At 42.5% G+C, this 18,142-nt stretch overlaps 1 protein-coding gene across 1 annotated transcript in view; it reads right to left on the reverse strand.

The window, feature by feature from the left end:
- C3H10orf53 (chromosome 3 C10orf53 homolog) overlaps nucleotides 1-16,173 on the reverse strand; it is a 78,939-nt gene extending 62,766 nt beyond the window's left edge. The window contains exon 1 of the mRNA XM_063963455.1: nucleotides 15,914-16,173. Coding sequence (XP_063819525.1) covers nucleotides 15,914-16,010 — 97 coding nt within the window. The 5' untranslated portion in view covers nucleotides 16,011-16,173. The remainder of the gene's footprint in view (nucleotides 1-15,913) is intronic.
- Between the last annotated feature and the right edge of the window lie 1,969 nt (nucleotides 16,174-18,142).

An 18,142-nucleotide genomic window follows, 5' to 3' on the forward strand; every position in this document is an offset into this window, starting at 1 on the left:
TCCCGTCTAAGGAGCTCTTTCTGAAGATCTCCCCCTCTTATTCCTAATCTAATTTTCTCAAGTCCAAAAACTTGTAGACAGTCTGAGGAATTCCCATGAACATTTAAGAAATGTGTAGCCACAGTTGTTAACGGTTTTAATTTTTTCCGGTCAGCTTCTGCATTTCTTATTGTCCCGATATGTTCCAAGATGCGATGTTTAAGCATCCTGGAGGTCATTCCGACATAGCGGATATTGCATGTACATGTGATACAATATATCACATTTTTAGTCTTACAGTTGAAAAAATCTGTGATGTTATGTTCCATGCCGTATTTATCCTGTATGGTTAATTGGGAATGAATATATTTACAGGCTTTACAGGACCCACATGGGAAACTTCCTCGTACTGATGGTTGTCTAGGGGGTTTATCCTCAAAGTGGCTTTTCACTAATCTGTCTTTAAGATTTGGTGATCTTCTCCAACTCATGGAGACTCGTTCTTTTAGCGCCTTGTTCAGATCATTATCTAGATGTAATACAGGCCAGTGCTTTTGAATAATCTGTTGTATTTCACGCCACTCAGTGCAGAAGTTACCAACGAACCTCACTTCTGTGTCTTCCTTCTGTTTTGTTTTTTCTCGGAAAATCAGAGTTTCTCTATCTGTATGTTCCACCTCCCTTCTAGCTTGCTTTATCAATCTGTGACTATATCCCCTGTTTTTGAGTCTGCTCGTAAGTTCGATACTTTGTTCCTGAAAGATACGTTGGTCCGAGCAGTTTCTTTTGAGCCTTAAAAATTCACCCTTGGGGATGGTTTTCACAGTCGATGGAAAGTGGGAGCTAGATTGATGGAGCAAAGAGTTCGTGGCTGTTGGTTTTCGAAAAAGTTCTGTGGCAATATGGCCGCATTCTGTACGGTATACAGACAGGTCTAGGAAGGAGACCCTATCTTTATTGGTCACGTATGTGAACCTCAGATTAAGGTCGTTTTTATGTAGATCTTGGACGAAATCTTCAAAAGATTTCTCGTCTCCATCCCAGATGACCAGAATATCGTCTATATACCGTAGCCACATCAAAACTCTTTGTGTGTGATGGTCATTAAGATCAGAGAAAACTCTCTCGCGTTCCCACCACCCGAGAAAAAGATTCGCATACGTGGGGGCACATGCTGCCCCCATCGCCGTGCCCCTTGTTTGCACATAGAATCTGTTGTTGAATGTGAAGTAGTTGTTATGTAAGACAAAATGTAGGAGGTCAAGAAGAAAGAGATGGAAATCACTAGTCCCCTCTATGTCTAAAAAGTATTTGACTGCATTGATTCCTTTGGCATGATCAATTGAAGTATAGAGTGATTCCACATCCATACTTATCAAGAGTTGGGTATCCTCTAATCGAACATCATGTATCTTTTTCAAGACATCCGTCGTATCTTGAACATAAGAGGGTAAAGTAATCACATGATGTCTGAGATGGATGTCAATGAATGTGCTAGCTTGTACCAAAAGGCCTCCAATCCCAGAGACAATCGGCCTACCAGGGGGATGAACCAGGTTCTTATGCGTCTTTGGGAGGAGGTAAAATGTGGGTACATTCGGGTTTGTAACTTTTAGATACTCATATTCGGTTTTGGTAATAGTACTGTCTCTAAGTGCCTTCTCCGTCAATCTGGTATATAGGATTAGAAGATTATCAGTGGGATTAAAGATGGATCTCTTATAGCAATCTGTGTCATTTAATTGCCTCATAGCTTCTTCAATATAGAGCTGCTTATCCCAGGTCACTATATTGCCACCTTTATCAGATGGTTTAACAACCACATCTTCCCATGACTCAATTTCAGTAATAGCTGTCCTTTCTCTATAGTTCAGATTGCGTCGGCTGGGTCCTCTCCGTTTCTGATGTAGGCTATCAAAGTCTCGAGATACTAAACGCATAAAGACCTTGACCTCTGGACATATATTGTCCTGTGGGAAGAAATTGCTTCTTTTTTTGCATATAGGTCTATTCCTAGGTGTTTCTTCATGGGTTTCCAGATCGTCCTGGAGTTCTTCCAACATCCTAATCGCCCTCCTGTCGTCTTCCGATGTTATCTCCCATTGTCCAGCGCTATCCAGTACCGAGCTTACTGGTTGGCTCGTTTGTATTCCCTGATGTTCTCCTATTACTGGGACATCAGGACTGGTTTTATTTGCAAAAAACTTTTTTAGAAGCAGTTTTCTCCCAAACAGATTGAGGTCCTTCTCCCATTGGAAGCGATCAAATTTCTTTGTGGGTGCAAAAGTGAGGCCTTTGGATAGGACCTTTCTGTGATCATCAGTAATGGTGTGTTTTGATAAATTGATAATAGTGAGACTCATCTCTTCTCCTAGTACTTCCTCCGATTCCGTATTGGATAATGGGATGGAGGTGGGGAATCCCATCTTCGCTCTCCTCTTCCTCTTCCTACCGCCCCTCCTCGGCTTCCTTTTGGACGTCCTCTTTTGGGTCTCTGATTCTCTAAAAAAGAAGAGGAGGAGGAAGGATGTTGCACTTGATAGTTGTTAGTTCCGTCTCTGTAGTGGGGATAAGTCTCCCCTAAATCCTCATCAGTCCCTGATGAATCTATCTCCGTCGATGAGGGGTACCCTTGTAGATGTTGTGATCTTTCCCTCCTCGGTGGTCTGTTCCACCTGAAGATTTTGCCTGAGGAGAAATCCTGTTTGTCACGTTGGAATTTTGATTTCTTCCGTTCTGTGATTACCTCCTCATATTCTTGTAAGGCTTTTTTCTCTAATTCAAATCTCGTTTGGAAGGAAAGGTCGTTCTCAAATACTTCCAATTTTTTACCTATGTTATCTATTTCTTTGCCTACTTCCTCTAGAATTAAATTATTGTGCTTTCTCAAGTCCAAAAACTTGTAGACAGTCTGAGGAATTCCCATGAACATTTAAGAAATGTCTAGCCACAGTTGTTAACGGTTTGAATTTTTTCCGGTCAGCTTCTGCATTTCTTATTGTCCCGATATGTTCCAAGATGCGATGTTTAAACATCCTGGAGGTCATTCCGACATAGCGGATATTGCATGTACATGTGATACAATATATCACATTTTTAGTCTTACAGTTGAAAAAATCCGTGATGTTATGTTCCATGCCATATTTATCCTGTATGGTTATTTGGGAATGAATATATTTACAGGCTTTACAGGACCCACATGGGAAACTTCCTCGTACTGATGGTTGTCTAGGGGGTTTATCCTCAAAGTGGCTTTTCACTAATCTGTCTTTAAGATTTGGTGATCTTCTCCAACTCATGGAGACTCGTTCTTTTAGCGCCTTGTTCAGATCATTATCTAGATGTAATACAGGCCAGTGCTTTTGAATAATCTGTTGTATTTCACGCCACTCAGTGCAGAAGTTACCAACGAACCTCACTTCTGTGTCTTCCTTCTGTTTTGTTTTTTCTCGGAAAATCAGAGTTTCTCTATCTGTATGTTCCACCTCCCTTCTAGCTTGCTTTATCAATCTGTGACTATATCCCCTGTTTTTGAGTCAGCTCGTAAGTTCGATACTTTGTTCCTGAAAGATACGTTGGTCCGAGCAGTTTCTTTTGAGCCTTAAAAATTCACCCTTGGTTATGGTTTTCACAGTCGATGGAAAGTGGGAGCTAGATTGATGGAGCAAAGAGTTCGTGGCTGTTGGTTTTCGAAAAAGTTCTGTGGCAATATGGCCGCATTCTGTACGGTATATAGACAGGTCTAGGAAGGAGACCCTATCTTTATTGGTCACGTATGTGAACCTCAGATTAAGGTCGTTTTTATGTAGATCTTGGACGAAATCTTCAAAAGATTTCTCGTCTCCATCCCAGATGACCAGAATATCGTCTATATACCGTAGCCACATCAAAACTCTTTGTGTGTGATGGTCATTAAGATCAGAGAAAACTCTCTCGCGTTCCCACCATCCGAGAAAAAGATTTGCATACGTGGGGGCACATGCTGCCCCCATCGCCGTGCCCCTTGTTTGCACATAGAATCTGTTGTTGAATGTGAAGTAGTTGTTATGTAAGACAAAATGTAGGAGGTCAAGAAGAAAGAGATGGAAATCACTAGTCCCCTCTATGTCTAAAAAGTATTTGACTGCATTGATTCCTTTGGCATGATCAATTGAAGTATAGAGTGTCAAGTTTTAGTCTAAGGAATGAGCTAATAAATAAACGAAGGACTGAGGATCTTGGAGGTATTTTTTCGGATCCTACCACATCTACCACTGCGTCCACTGGCTGGAACGATGATATGCATAAACTGAAATTGTTAAGACAAAGGCAAACAAGGGTTAATTGGGACCTAATAAGTCTAGAAAACTATCAGAAGCACAAGATAGTTCCACGAGGCTTACGTCCAAAGGTTTTCCCGACCTATCCACTTGCTAGTGAAACTTTGAAACGAGATTGGGAAAACTGTCTACTGAAATGCTATAATGATTTGCTGTTGATACTGATCAAGCACAATAATTTAATTCTAGAGGAAGTAGGCAAAGAAATAGATAACATAGGTAAAAAATTGGAAGTATTTGAGAACGACCTTTCCTTCCAAACGAGATTTGAATTAGAGAAAAAAGCCTTACAAGAATATGAGGAGGTAATCACAGAACGGAAGAAATCAAAATTCCAACGTGACAAACAGGATTTCTCCTCAGGCAAAATCTTCAGGTGGAACGATCACAACATCTACAAGGGTACCCCTCATCGACGGAGATAGATTCATCAGGGACTGATGAGGATTTAGGGGAGACTTATCCCCACAACAGAGACGGAACTAACAACTATCAAGTGCAACATCCTTCCTCCTCCTCTTCTTTTTTAGAGAATCAGAGACCCAAAAGAGGACGTCCAAAAGGAAGCCGAGGAGGGGCGGTAGGAAGAGGAAGAGGAGAGCGAAGATGGGATTCCCCACCTCCATCCCATTATCCAATACGGAATCGGAGGAAGTACTAGGAGAAGAGATGAGTCTCACTATTATCAATTTATCAAAACACACCATTACTGATGATCACAGAAAGGTCCTATCCAAAGGCCTCACTTTTGCACCCACAAAGAAATTTGATCGCTTCCAATGGGAGAAGGACCTCAATCTGTTTGGGAGAAAACTGCTTCTAAAAAAGTTTTTTGCAAATAAAACCAGTCCTGATGTCCCAGTAATAGGAGAACATCAGGGAATACAAACGAGCCAACCAGTAAGCTCGGTACTGGATAGCGCTGGACAATGGGAGATAACATCGGAAGACGACAGGAGGGCGATTAGGATGTTGGAAGAACTCCAGGACGATCTGGAAACCCATGAAGAAACACCTAGGAATAGACCTATATGCAAAAAAAGAAGCAATTTCTTCCCACAGGACAATATATGTCCAGAGGTCAAGGTCTTTATGCGTTTAGTATCTCGAGACTTTGATAGCCTACATCAGAAACGGAGAGGACCCAGCCGACGCAATCTGAACTATAGAGAAAGGACAGCTATTACTGAAATTGAGTCATGGGAAGATGTGGTTGTTAAACCATCTGATAAAGGTGGCAATATAGTGATCTGGGATAAGCAGCTCTATATTGAAGAAGCTATGAGGCAATTAAATGACACAGATTGCTATAAGAGATCCATCTTTAATCCCACTGATAATCTTCTAATCCTATATACCAGATTGACGGAGAAGGCACTTAGAGACAGTACTATTACCAAAACCGAATATGAGTATCTAAAAGTTACAAACCCAAATGTACCCACATTTTACCTCCTCCCAAAGACGCATAAGAACCTGGTTCATCCCCCTGGTAGGCCGATTGTCTCTGGGATTGGAGGCCTTTTGGTACAAGCTAGCACATTCATTGACATCCATCTCAGACATCATGTGATTACTTTACCCTCTTATGTTCAAGATACGACGGATGTCTTGAAAAAGATACATGATGTTCGATTAGAGGATACCCAACTCTTGATAAGTATGGATGTGGAATCACTCTATACTTCAATTGATCATGCCAAAGGAATCAATGCAGTCAAATACTTTTTAGACATAGAGGGGACTAGTGATTTCCATCTCTTTCTTCTTGACCTCCTACATTTTGTCTTACATAACAACTACTTCACATTCAACAACAGATTCTATGTGCAAACAAGGGGCACGGCGATGGGGGCAGCATGTGCCCCCACGTATGCGAATCTTTTTCTCGGGTGGTGGGAACGCGAGAGAGTTTTCTCTGATCTTAATGACCATCACACACAAAGAGTTTTGATGTGGCTACGGTATATAGACGATATTCTGGTCATCTGGGATGGAGACGAGAAATCTTTTGAAGATTTCGTCCAAGATCTACATAAAAACGACCTTAATCTGAGGTTCACATACGTGACCAATAAAGATAGGGTCTCCTTCCTAGACCTGTCTATATACCGTACAGAATGCGGCCATATTGCCACAGAACTTTTTCGAAAACCAACAGCCACGAACTCTTTGCTCCATCAATCTAGCTCCCACTTTCCATCGACTGTGAAAACCATCCCCAAGGGTGAATTTTTAAGGCTCAAAAGAAACTGCTCGGACCAACGTATCTTTCAGGAACAAAGTATCGAACTTACGAGCAGACTCAAAAACAGGGGATATAGTCACAGATTGATAAAGCAAGCTAGAAGGGAGGTGGAACATACAGATAGAGAAACTCTGATTTTCCGAGAAAAAACAAAACAGAAGGAAGACACAGAAGTGAGGTTCGTTGGTAACTTCTGCACTGAGTGGCGTGAAATACAACAGATTATTCAAAAGCACTGGCCTGTATTACATCTAGATAATGATCTGAACAAGGCGCTAAAAGAACGAGTCTCCATGAGTTGGAGAAGATCACCAAATCTTAAAGACAGATTAGTGAAAAGCCACTTTGAGGATAAACCCCCTAGACAACCATCAGTACGAGGAAGTTTCCCATGTGGGTCCTGTAAAGCCTGTAAATATATTCATTCCCAATTAACCATACAGGATAAATACGGCATGGAACATAACATCACAGATTTTTTCAACTGTAAGACTAAAAATGTGATATATTGTATCACATGTACATGCAATATCCGCTATGTCGGAATGACCTCCAGGATGCTTAAACATCGCATCTTGGAACATATCGGGACAATAAGAAATGCAGAAGCTGACCGGAAAAAATTAAAACCGTTAACAACTGTGGCTACACATTTCTTAAATGTTCATGGGAATTCCTCAGACTGTCTACAAGTTTTTGGACTTGAGAAAATTAGATTAGGAATAAGAGGGGGAGATCTTCAGAAAGAGCTCCTTAGACGGGAGAGCCAGTGGATTTTTAGACTGGGCATAACCTCCCCCATGGGCCTCAATGAGAATATCAATTACAGTGCTTTTTTAACAACTTAATTAAACCATCCTATTTAAATCCTTTCCCACAGCTAATGACAATAACTCATTTTATGTATACAGTGGATGGGCACATTCATGTATACATATCAGATAGCGTTATCTACCCTTTAATTTTCATAGTGCCTTTTCTCTTTACAATCTGACCATTATCTTTGGAATCCTCTATTATTTTCTTATTTTCTTATACCTTCCCTTCTTTTTCTCCCACTCAATAAACTATGTTAACTCATCTATATTACATAGTGGATATGCACATCTATATACGTGTACCCAGATTGTGCTACCTACTTCACTTTTCTAACCCCCACATATGTATTATAATTTTTCTACTCTTCACTTATCATCCTGTATGTGCATATATACACATACACATTAAATGCTAAATTATAATCAGTGTTGATATTTAAATCCCTTTCTTTGGTGATCAGCCGTTTACCCTTGATGTTTACACGTATATATGTATAATTTAATTATCATTATTATCATTATATATTTTTCAACAAACAAAATTCCATGTATGATATGATTATTTCATACTTTACCAAATTTTTCTTTTCTTTTCTTTATATTTCTCATTAATTAGTTCCAATTATGACCATTAACATGATTTATTTAATCAAATGTCAAATAATAATTATTGCCGATATTTAAATCCCTCTCTTTGGGGATCAGTTGTTTATTGTTTTTTACACATATACCTGCATATATTAATTATTATTATGTGCACTTCATCATTATTATTAAATTCTTAATAAATTTTCATGTAATATTTTATTTCTTTAAAACTAATTCTTCCTCTTTTTTAATTTGCATTCCTCATCAATTAGTTTCAATTATGACTGTTATTATGATTTATTCAATTAATATATTTGGCATAAGCTTCCCATTAATCTTCACATAACTAGTTAATGTGACTAAGAGATTTTTTCTTTTCTTTCCTTTTTTTGTCAAGCTACTTAGCCTCAGTGGTTTATCGTTAGCAATTATTCCTCCATTGGCTAGTCTGAATGTCACTCATTCCTTATGGTTACTGTGATTGGTTCTTTTACATTTAAATGCCCATGAAGGAAAACACCTTCATGACAGATGGTGAACAAGCCCGTTTTCAGGGTGAAACGTACGTTCAGTACTTGTCTTTGAGCGTCACATGACGCTACTTCCGGAATCCCGAGACACGTGACAGGGGCCCGGACTACGGCACTAACGGAGACGTCAGCCGCTACCGCTGCATACGGGGACTCTCTCTCCCCGCTAGGTATTTCGGTGCGCTCTCATCATCCGCTTGGCGGCACCTCCCAGCCCTGCGCTGATTAAATATCAACAGGGCTGCGGGACGCTATAGCGGATGACAGCAAGAAACACCTCTTTCTTTCTTCAGCCTGTTGCCGTCTGGCCAACTCTCTCACCTCCCATTTACTGTGTACTTGTACACACATGGGAAGGCAGCAGAAGTTGACCGGACACACGGGACGGGCTCTTTTTCTGTCCATAGCTGAGGATTTTTTAATCCACAAAAATATCCTTTGTTGGCAATTTAATTAATCTTCTCCACCATGTCTATTGTAGTTATACTTACAGTCTTAATAAGTTGACTCAGCTAACCTGATATAATTCTTCTTCTGTCTATGATTTCATTCACAGGAAGTTTGACATTTCTTTGTAACTTTGTTTCTGTTGCTGATGTCACATACTGCTCGAAAAATAACAAAACTGTTGCAAGTATAGTGGAGATCTGAGTCCACATAAGAAATTGTTACAATAGTTTTTTCTTTTTCTTCTGGTGAGATTACATACCGTTTTCTCCTCAGTAATTGCTATAAGCACAGTGGAGTACCTAATTTTCAAACTATATATTATTAAAATCTATTGACAGTACAATATCAGGAGATACACCATCCCCCGCTAGATCTGAGTTTATATAACTGAGTGTTCTAATTATTGCGGAGGAGTTTCTTTTGCTGACACCATATACTGCCCTATACATGCCATATACTGCACTATTCTTAATAACTATAGAATTGCTACAAACACAGTGAAACATTTAACCTTTAAACCGCACATTATCATAAAGCTTTTGATGGTACAATATTAGGGGACATATCATCCCTTTGGGTAAACTGGGTTCATATAACAAAATGTTCTAACTATTGCGGAGTATAGAGCTTTTTCGTTTCCATGTTTGGGGAAATAATTACTCACAGAGAAAATTTCTTGTTACTTGTACTTTTTATTGTGGTCATAAACAAATTGTCATAATTATTGTGGAGTATATGGTTTTTCTGCCTCATTCAGGAAGACACTCACTCACAAAAGAAAGTTTATTACCATTTGCATATGTACCAGGATTTCAACAAAATAAGGTTCTGATCCATAAGGCCTGCTCTGATATATTTTGTTCTTAGCAGGGACAGTGATCAGCTACAAACTAAATTGATGTGTGCCTTTCCTATTTAGAAGTATCTAGGAATAATCTCTGGTTAAAAAACTGTTATTGGTTTATTTCCCTCAATAGAAGTGATATATCAACTACTAACTACAGGTAGATCGTCCAGTTAGAAATATTAATATGCCGTTATGGTCGGAGTATTACTTTCTGACCTTGTTTATTTTATTTTATAATTAAATTATTTAAATAAAAAGTTCTTTGATATAACCTTACATCATACTATATATTTTCACCTGAGGGTGACCCATATTTAGAGGTTAAAAATCTTTTTTTGTTTGAGAAAGGCTATAAATAACATTTTTTACTTGACTTAATAAACGTTATGTTTTAAATAAATTAGACTATTTAATAAGAGTGCCCCCACAAAGAGGTTTACTTCTTGTTTTCTTGACTTCTTTCAAGGAACAAATTTTCCTAATATTTAGCTGTTTTTTTACCTCGGGGTGCACCGCCAGCAGGATGATCTGTTTCTGGAAATACTTTCCCTAATTGTCTTCCAGATTGCTGGTTTACAATATTTGTCATCATTTTCTGATAGGTTGTGCAGGAACATCCCCCCTTTCCCGAAATATTGGGACATGTAAGTAGGCATCTTTTATGTCGACTGACGCCACAAAATCCCCCCCTTCCAGACAGGAGATCACTGCTCGGAGAGATTCCATCTTGAATTTGAATTGTTTTAGAAAGAAATTGAGGGATTTTAGGTTCAGAATCGGTCTGACCGAGCCATCCGGTTTTGGGACCACGAACAGGCTTGAATAAAAACCTTCTCCCCGCTGTGACGGGGGGACTGTGACAATAACTTTCTGCAGACACAGCTTTTGTATCGCAGCGCATACTACCATTCCGGAAGAGAGGCTGGTAAGGCCGATTTGAAAAATCGGTGAGGGGGCACGTCTTGAAACTCCAGTTTGTACCCTTGGACCACTATTTCTAGCACCCAAGGATCCAGGGCCGAACGAGCCCAGACCTGATTGAAGAGTTGAAGACGTGCCCCCACCGGTGCGGACTCCAGCAGCGGAGCCCAAGCGTCATGTGGATTTGGCAGCTGCCGGGGAGGACTTCTGCTCTTGGGAGCTTGCCCCAGCCGGCGAATTTTTACCCCTTCCCCTACCTCTAGCAGCAAGGAAGGACGACCCTCGTCCTTTTTTGAATTTATTAGACCGAAAGGACTGTATCTGATAAGGAAGCGTCTTCTTTTGTTGTGCAGGGACATACGGTAGAAAAGATGACTTACCCGCGGTAGCTGTAGATACCAGGTCTACGAGGCCCTCACCAAACAAAACACCACCTTTATACGGCAGAGCCTCCATAGCCCTCTTAGAGTCAGCATCACCATTCCATTGATGAGTCCATAATGGTCTCCTAGCCGAGATTGCCATGGCATTGGCCCTTGAACCCAAGAGGCCAATATCTCTCGCAGCCTCCCCTAGATAGACTGCAGCGTCCCTGATATGACCCAGGGTCAAAAGAACGCTATCCCTATCCAGTGTGTCCAATCAGATGATAAGTTATCTGCCCACTTTTCAATTGCACTACTCACCCATGCTGATGCCACTGCAGGTCTGAGCAGTGTACCCGTAGTGACATAAATAGATTTCAAAGTAGTTTCCTGCTTACGATCTGCAGGATCCTTTAGGGCCGCCGTGTCAGGGGACAGAAGCGCCACCTTCTTGGACAGCCGTGCTAGAGCCTTGTCCACGTTGGGAGTCGACTCCCACTTTTTCCTATCCTCAGAGGGAAACGGGTATGCCATAATAATTCTCTTGGGAATCAGCAACTTTTTGTCAGGAACTTCCCAAGTCTTTTCAAAAAGATTGTTCAGTTCATGAGAGGAAGGAAACGTTGCTGGAGGTTTCTTTCCTTTAAACATACAGACCCTTGTCTCAGGAACAGCAGGGTCTTTCATGATATGTAACACTTCTTTTATTGCCACAATCATGTACTGAATGCTCTTAGCCAGTTTAGGATTCAACCTGGTATCACCATAGTCGACACTGGAATCCGAATCCGTGTCGGTATCAGTGTCTACTATTTGGGTAAACGGCCGTTTCTGTGACCCTGAGGGAGCCTGCATTTGGGATAAAGCATCTTCCATGGATTATCTCCATGATTGGTTCTGAGACTCAGATTTATCCAATCTCTTATTTAATAAAGCCACATTTGCATTCAAGGCACTCAACATATTTACCCAATCAGCAGTCGGCAGTGCCGACAGATTCACTCCCCCACACTGTTCTGTCTCTACTCCAGCCTCCTCCTGGGAAGAGCCTTCAGCCTCAGACATGTCGACTCACTCGTACCGACACCACTATCACACTGGGCTATAGGGGACAGACCCACAATAAGGCCTATTAGAGAAACACAGAGGGAGTTTGCCAGCTCACACCCAGCACCTATCCCAGTCTGAAAGCACATATATATATATATATATATATATATATATATATATATAATAATGCCCCCGACCTGACAGCGCTTTTAATAATAATCAACACCAAATTTGCTGTGCCACCCCCCGTTTAGCACCCTGTTACTTGTCACAGAAGTGTAGGAGGCCAGGACCAGCGTCTCTGCAGCTCACTGGCGAGATAAAATGGCGCTGATTAGAGCTGGGAGAACCAAGCCCCGCCCCCGTAATGGCGCGCTTATGTCCCGCTATTTTTTATACTGGCGGGGGTTAGTATACAGTGCCTATGCACTGTATGTATTGTTGTCAGGCTGATTTGAGGTCTTATTGCTGCCCAGGGCGCCCCCCCTGCTCCCTGCACCCAAGTAGTGCCGCTGGTGTGTGGGAGCAATGGCGCGCAGCGCGACTGCTGCACGGTACCTCTGACTGAAGTCTTCTGCGGTCTTTAGTGAAGTCTTCTGTACTTCGGTTACTCACCCGGCTTCTTTCTTCTGGCTCTGTGAGGGGGACGACGGCGCGGCTCCGGGAACGAGCAGCTAGGCTATACCAAGTGATCAGACCCTCTGGAGCTAATGGTGTCCAGTAGCCTAAGAAGCAGAGCCTTTAACTCACAGAAGTAGGTCTGCTTCTCTCCCCTCAGTCCCACGAAGCAGGGAGCCTGTTGCCAGCAGTGCTCCCTGAAAATAATAAACCTAAAAAAAGTATTTTCCAGAGAAACTCAGGAGAGCTCCCCTAGTGTGTGTCCAGTCTCTCTGGGCACAGAATCTAACTGAGTTCTGGAGGAGGGGCATAGAGGGAGGAGCCAGTTCACACCCATTTAAAGTCTTAAAGTGCCCATGTCTCCTACGGATCCCGTCTATACCCCATGGTCCTTTTGGAGTCCCCAGCATCCTCTAGGACGAAGGAGAAAGAATGGACCTTTAAAGTGAAAGTATATTGTGAACAATGTCACAACATTTTGTGACTTTGTTTACAATATACTTTATCACTTTAAAAGTCCTTGAGTATTGTCCCTTTTCTCTGTATATGTATAATAATTAAATTCACCACAGCCCACCTAGTGGCCACTTGCATCTCCCCTCCAAGAGGTGGTGGCGGTATTGGGGGGGATGGGGGGAGGATTGCAGGTTAAGGGGCACTAGCCTGAAGATTTGCCTAGGGTGCAGAGAGATCTTTCACTGGCTCTGTATGCATGGTCACAGAGACTGCCATGCACAGGAGCCATTTCCAATGAAGGGTTGCTGGGGAACCTTGCCAGAACTACATTTGTGAAGTGTAGATCATAGGCTACAACAGACTACCACAATATCAGGAATGCATCAGCTCAATCTATAATTAAATTAGTTTCACCCTGATAAATTAGGTGTGACCAGTAGGACCACAGTGACAAATCTTGTGTCTTTGCAGCGGCCTGGGTAACAGGCCAAATGGAAAATTGGTTGCAGATGTGGCAAGCTTTGCGGCTCCCAGCCTCCGGTTATATCCCTAGTGTGGAGGAGCGATCCAGATCCACACACTTAGTTGTAACCTTTTTTCTTCCCACAAAGGGCTGTTAGGCCCCCACCTAATCTAAAATTCTCCTCTCAGTATCGTAACATCAATGTTAGAAATGGGATGGTCTGCTCTATGTACTGTAGGCATTAAGGAACAGTTGTAAATAGGCAGGTGTTTATATAAACAGTACAGTTGGTTGTTATTGTGTTGTGTTATTGTGCTGAGCAGGGCACATTTGTTAGTATTGTTTATCTTTCAAAGTTTGTGTCGCACTGCACACAGTGGTAGGTTGATGTTGTGGTGTACACACTTAAGTTTTTGTTAGGCCCTGCATGGTTCTGTTGTTTCGTATCTTCCTACAGAGACCTGTGAGCGAGATGCAGTACAAGAATACCACCAGTTTGAACCTTGTGCCTCTTCGCCCCTATCTGCATCTGTTTGTTCTTACCTATCTTAACTTCCTTCTGGGCGGACAGTGGACCTTGCACTCCGGTGCATTGTTGAGTTTCCACCTGGTGTGCGAGCACCAATAGGTGAAATTCTAGTTCTAAAACCAAGAGTGCCTAGGATGACCTTCACTTAAGCCTGATATCCCTATTTGGAAAGAAAGCTGAATTCGGTGGGGTGCATTCGGTATACTTGTCAGAAGGACGGTGCTCACATCTTCTTCCCTCTAGATCTTGCATATCAGGACCATAAAACGTATTTGGCCTGAATGTGAGAGGGTGTGACTATACCTGGATGGCAGGACACCCACCTGGCGGCTGTACAGAGGAGCAGCTGCCCAGGAAATGTAAGTTAACACCCAGGTGTGTACCTGGTGGCTGCAGCTGCTGGAGAAATAAAAGTCACAATGGTCCTGAAGGTCCCATGGTGATTATCGCAATGTTATGATGTTTGGCACAAAAACAACAACAATATTTTACAAATGCTAAACTTTTTTTTTTATATATAAAACCGTTTTGGATAAATTTGAAATAAATATTGTTGATCTAATTCAATCATTAAAAAAATGGCAATTTCTGAAGGGTTTTTGGAAAAAAAACTTTGCCAGTTACAGTAAGTAGTTAAGAACCTCCAATGCTTTCCTCATGACAACTAACAGCCTGTATGGTCCTGCTATCTCAGTTGCCACTATTTTGGGGTCCAGGATGATTTCCCCACTTTTTCAAGCACTTCTGCCATGTTACTTAGAAAAGTCGAGAGGCCTTGCTGTGAGTTCTGTGGATTGCCATTTCTAATTTAATGTAGCACTGCACAGGTGCGGGCAGGCACGCAATGCATGTGAGTTTTATGATGCAAGTTCGCATTTGCAAACTTGCATCTGATTGACTGACCCCTAAAAGTCTGTTTAAGGCCGGGTACACACTAGGCCAGGACTGTCCAAACTGCGGCCCTCCAGCTGTTGTGAAACTACATATACCAGCATGCCTTGACACACTTTTGGGGTCAGAGAATGCAAAAGCTGTGTCAGGGCATGCTGGGATGTGTAGTTTTTCAACAGCTGGAGGGCCGCAGTTTGGACAGGCCTGCACTAGGCGATGCTTAAATGCCGGCGATGAACGATGATATCATTGAACAATATAGCGTGTACACCCTGAACGTTATCTTTCAACGTTAACGATCAGTGACCTCACCGCTTGCATTCCCGGACTTGCAGCTCAGCCCGACATTGACTCGTTGAGCTGTATGTCATCTCAATTTTGGGGATCGCTGAACGACGTACGGGAGCGCGCATCGTTCATCAATAATACCCCCATGCGCACTGGACGATATAAGCCTAAAAATAGACGATTAACGACATTTATATCATTTATCGTTTCTTTTTTAGGCAGAAATCGCCTAGTGTGTATGAGCCTTTAGACTTTAAGTTGATAAGAGCAGCTTTCATTGGGCTGCAGAGACGTTTGCCTTAGATCTTCATCCCATCTGGTCACAATCAACAAGAGTTCGCCTAATTAAGCACCGAGTTCAGCTTAATCATACAGGGATCAATCATCAATCAATCATGTCCTAATTATTGAGTAGCTGGAATCTAGCCTCTATTTAGTTTCCAAGACGTTGCATCCATAACGCTGTAGGCGTGCACTGCATAAAATAATGGTGACAGCTCTATCCAAAGAATGGACAGGTGAAATACATGCATGCAGTGCCTTCTCCAATTACCTCGCATCCCCTGCAGCCGGGACACCCGGTGCTCCACTATACCGCTGCCGGTCACATATGGGCCAAACCGCACGGTGACCCGGGCGTTCTCTGGCATCCTCTACTAACTGCTTGTCCTCACTGTGACGGCGGCGCCATCATGTCAACAATCCGGTCACCATAGCAATCCTGGCCGTGTGTGACTCACAGCAAGCCTGCCAGAGCTCTAGCGCTGGTGAGCGGCAATGTCACGTTGCCTCCACAGTAAAAAGAAAGGTAGATGCTAGAATCAAGTGGGCTAAGGGACCTTTTTCGTAAGGGGGAGGAGTTACGACACAAGGGGGAGGGGCTAGGCCAGCGGCATAATTCCTCTACTGTCCACGCCACCAACTATTACCTTTAGTAATCAGGTGGCGAGCGAAGCGGAGCGGAGCGAGCCACCGAGCCCGAAGCGTGGCGAGCGAACTTTTCGGGTACCCTGTTCGCACGTGTCTCCTCCCCTAGATACGTCAGAAGGTCCCTTCTCCCACTCCGAAATAGAATCAACCGTAAAAGAAACGTCTCCAGTGTGGCTGCCCCGATACATTACATTATAATACTGTGTACACTGCTAATTTATGCTGCATATTAAAATAGTAATGCACTTTTGTTAAAGCCCTGTGATTCTGGTACAGTATGTCTAATGTGGACTTGGGTTTACATAGTTAAATATATGTAAATTGTTATATAAAAGATCTTTCATAGGAGAACACAGTATTACAGTATGTGATCAGTATTCAATGTAGTGCAGATTTAAATACTGAGAACGTGCTTGGGAGCTGCTGTACAGGGTATTATTCAGATGTGCTGTGTCTTTTTCCACAGTCACCTCTTATGCTAATGCTGCAGCTGATTTTCACAGAGCTAACCTACGGAGGTCATTCAGACCCGATCGCATGCTGCAGTTTTTTGCAGCCGTGCGATCAGGTCTGAATAGCGCATACGTCGGGGCCGCAATGCGCAGGCGCGCCGCTGGGTGGCGTCAAAATCAACTAAAAAAGCGTTTGCAGCGGTGAACGCAAGAAGATTGCCAGGAAGAGGCCGTCCGGGGGTGTCAACTCCTCATTTTCTGGGAGTGTCGAGGAAAATGCACGCGTGCCCGTCCCTTTCCAGGGAGGGATCCTGACTTCCGCTCCGTCCAGGATCATCGCAGCGGGTAAGTCCTGAGCTGTGCAGAGACTGCACAAACTTTTTTTACCCCCTCCCCTGTGGGCAGCGATTACCTGATCACAGCAGTTCAAAAATTAGCCTGCGCGCGACCAGGTCTAAATTACCCCTATGTGAAAATGATGCAATGGATGTCCCGATTTCCCTTGAATTTCCGGAAAGATAATATACTGCATACACACTGTGCAATCTTACAAACAACTAAACGGTGTATCGTGCATCATTAGGCCGTTTGATCATTAATGATATATATGTATACTGTATATATATCGGGTAGTGCGTACTCATTGCAGGATTTGCTGAAAATCATTGACTATCTTCAGATTAGGGATGGGCATTGGTAGGTTAATGATTGATGGTTGCTATCGATGGTAACTTTGGTGGTTTACCTCGATGGTATAAAACTATTCACAGGTAGACCATCGATGGTTTTAACCTGCAATGGTCACGCTGTGCAACAGATTAGTAAGCAGCAAGTCAGAACCCGGAAGCGGGATTTCGTAGGTCTGTGCGGGAGTGGAGCTAGGCTCTGTACCGGCGTTAAGCAAGGAAGGGGATGGGAGGGGGGGCATCGTGATGTTAGTCCAGGGACGTGCAGTCAGGGGAGGCAGTACCTCCCCTGTCATAATGTTTAATATAATACAAAGAAGATATTTCTAACACATGTTCTGTGTCCTAAATATCTTATTTTTCTAATCCTATTTGCTGTGAAAACAGAGTGATAAAGCTAGATATTTATCTTATATAAAACCCTTTGTGAGGTCTAAGAACACTGTACGCTATTCACGTATGGAGTACCGTAAGGGTACGCTCGTTGCGTAGCAATCGCTTAGCCGTAGTCGAGACGCTCAAGCGTCACGTTCGCTCACGGCCAAGAGATCACAGGCAGGCACGCTATTGGCTGCCGTCTAACGTAATGATTCGCTATAGCGTAGCGGACGCTCGGGACCATGAAGAGATCACCAGCGGCGCTGACGCTCACAATGTTAAACCTTTATATCTAAACCATAAACAGTATATTATGCAGTAAAACCTTAGTGTAGA

The sequence above is a fragment of the Pseudophryne corroboree genome, chromosome 3 (genome assembly GCF_028390025.1).
Source record: "Pseudophryne corroboree isolate aPseCor3 chromosome 3, aPseCor3.hap2, whole genome shotgun sequence".
Taxonomy (NCBI): domain Eukaryota; kingdom Metazoa; phylum Chordata; class Amphibia; order Anura; family Myobatrachidae; genus Pseudophryne; species Pseudophryne corroboree.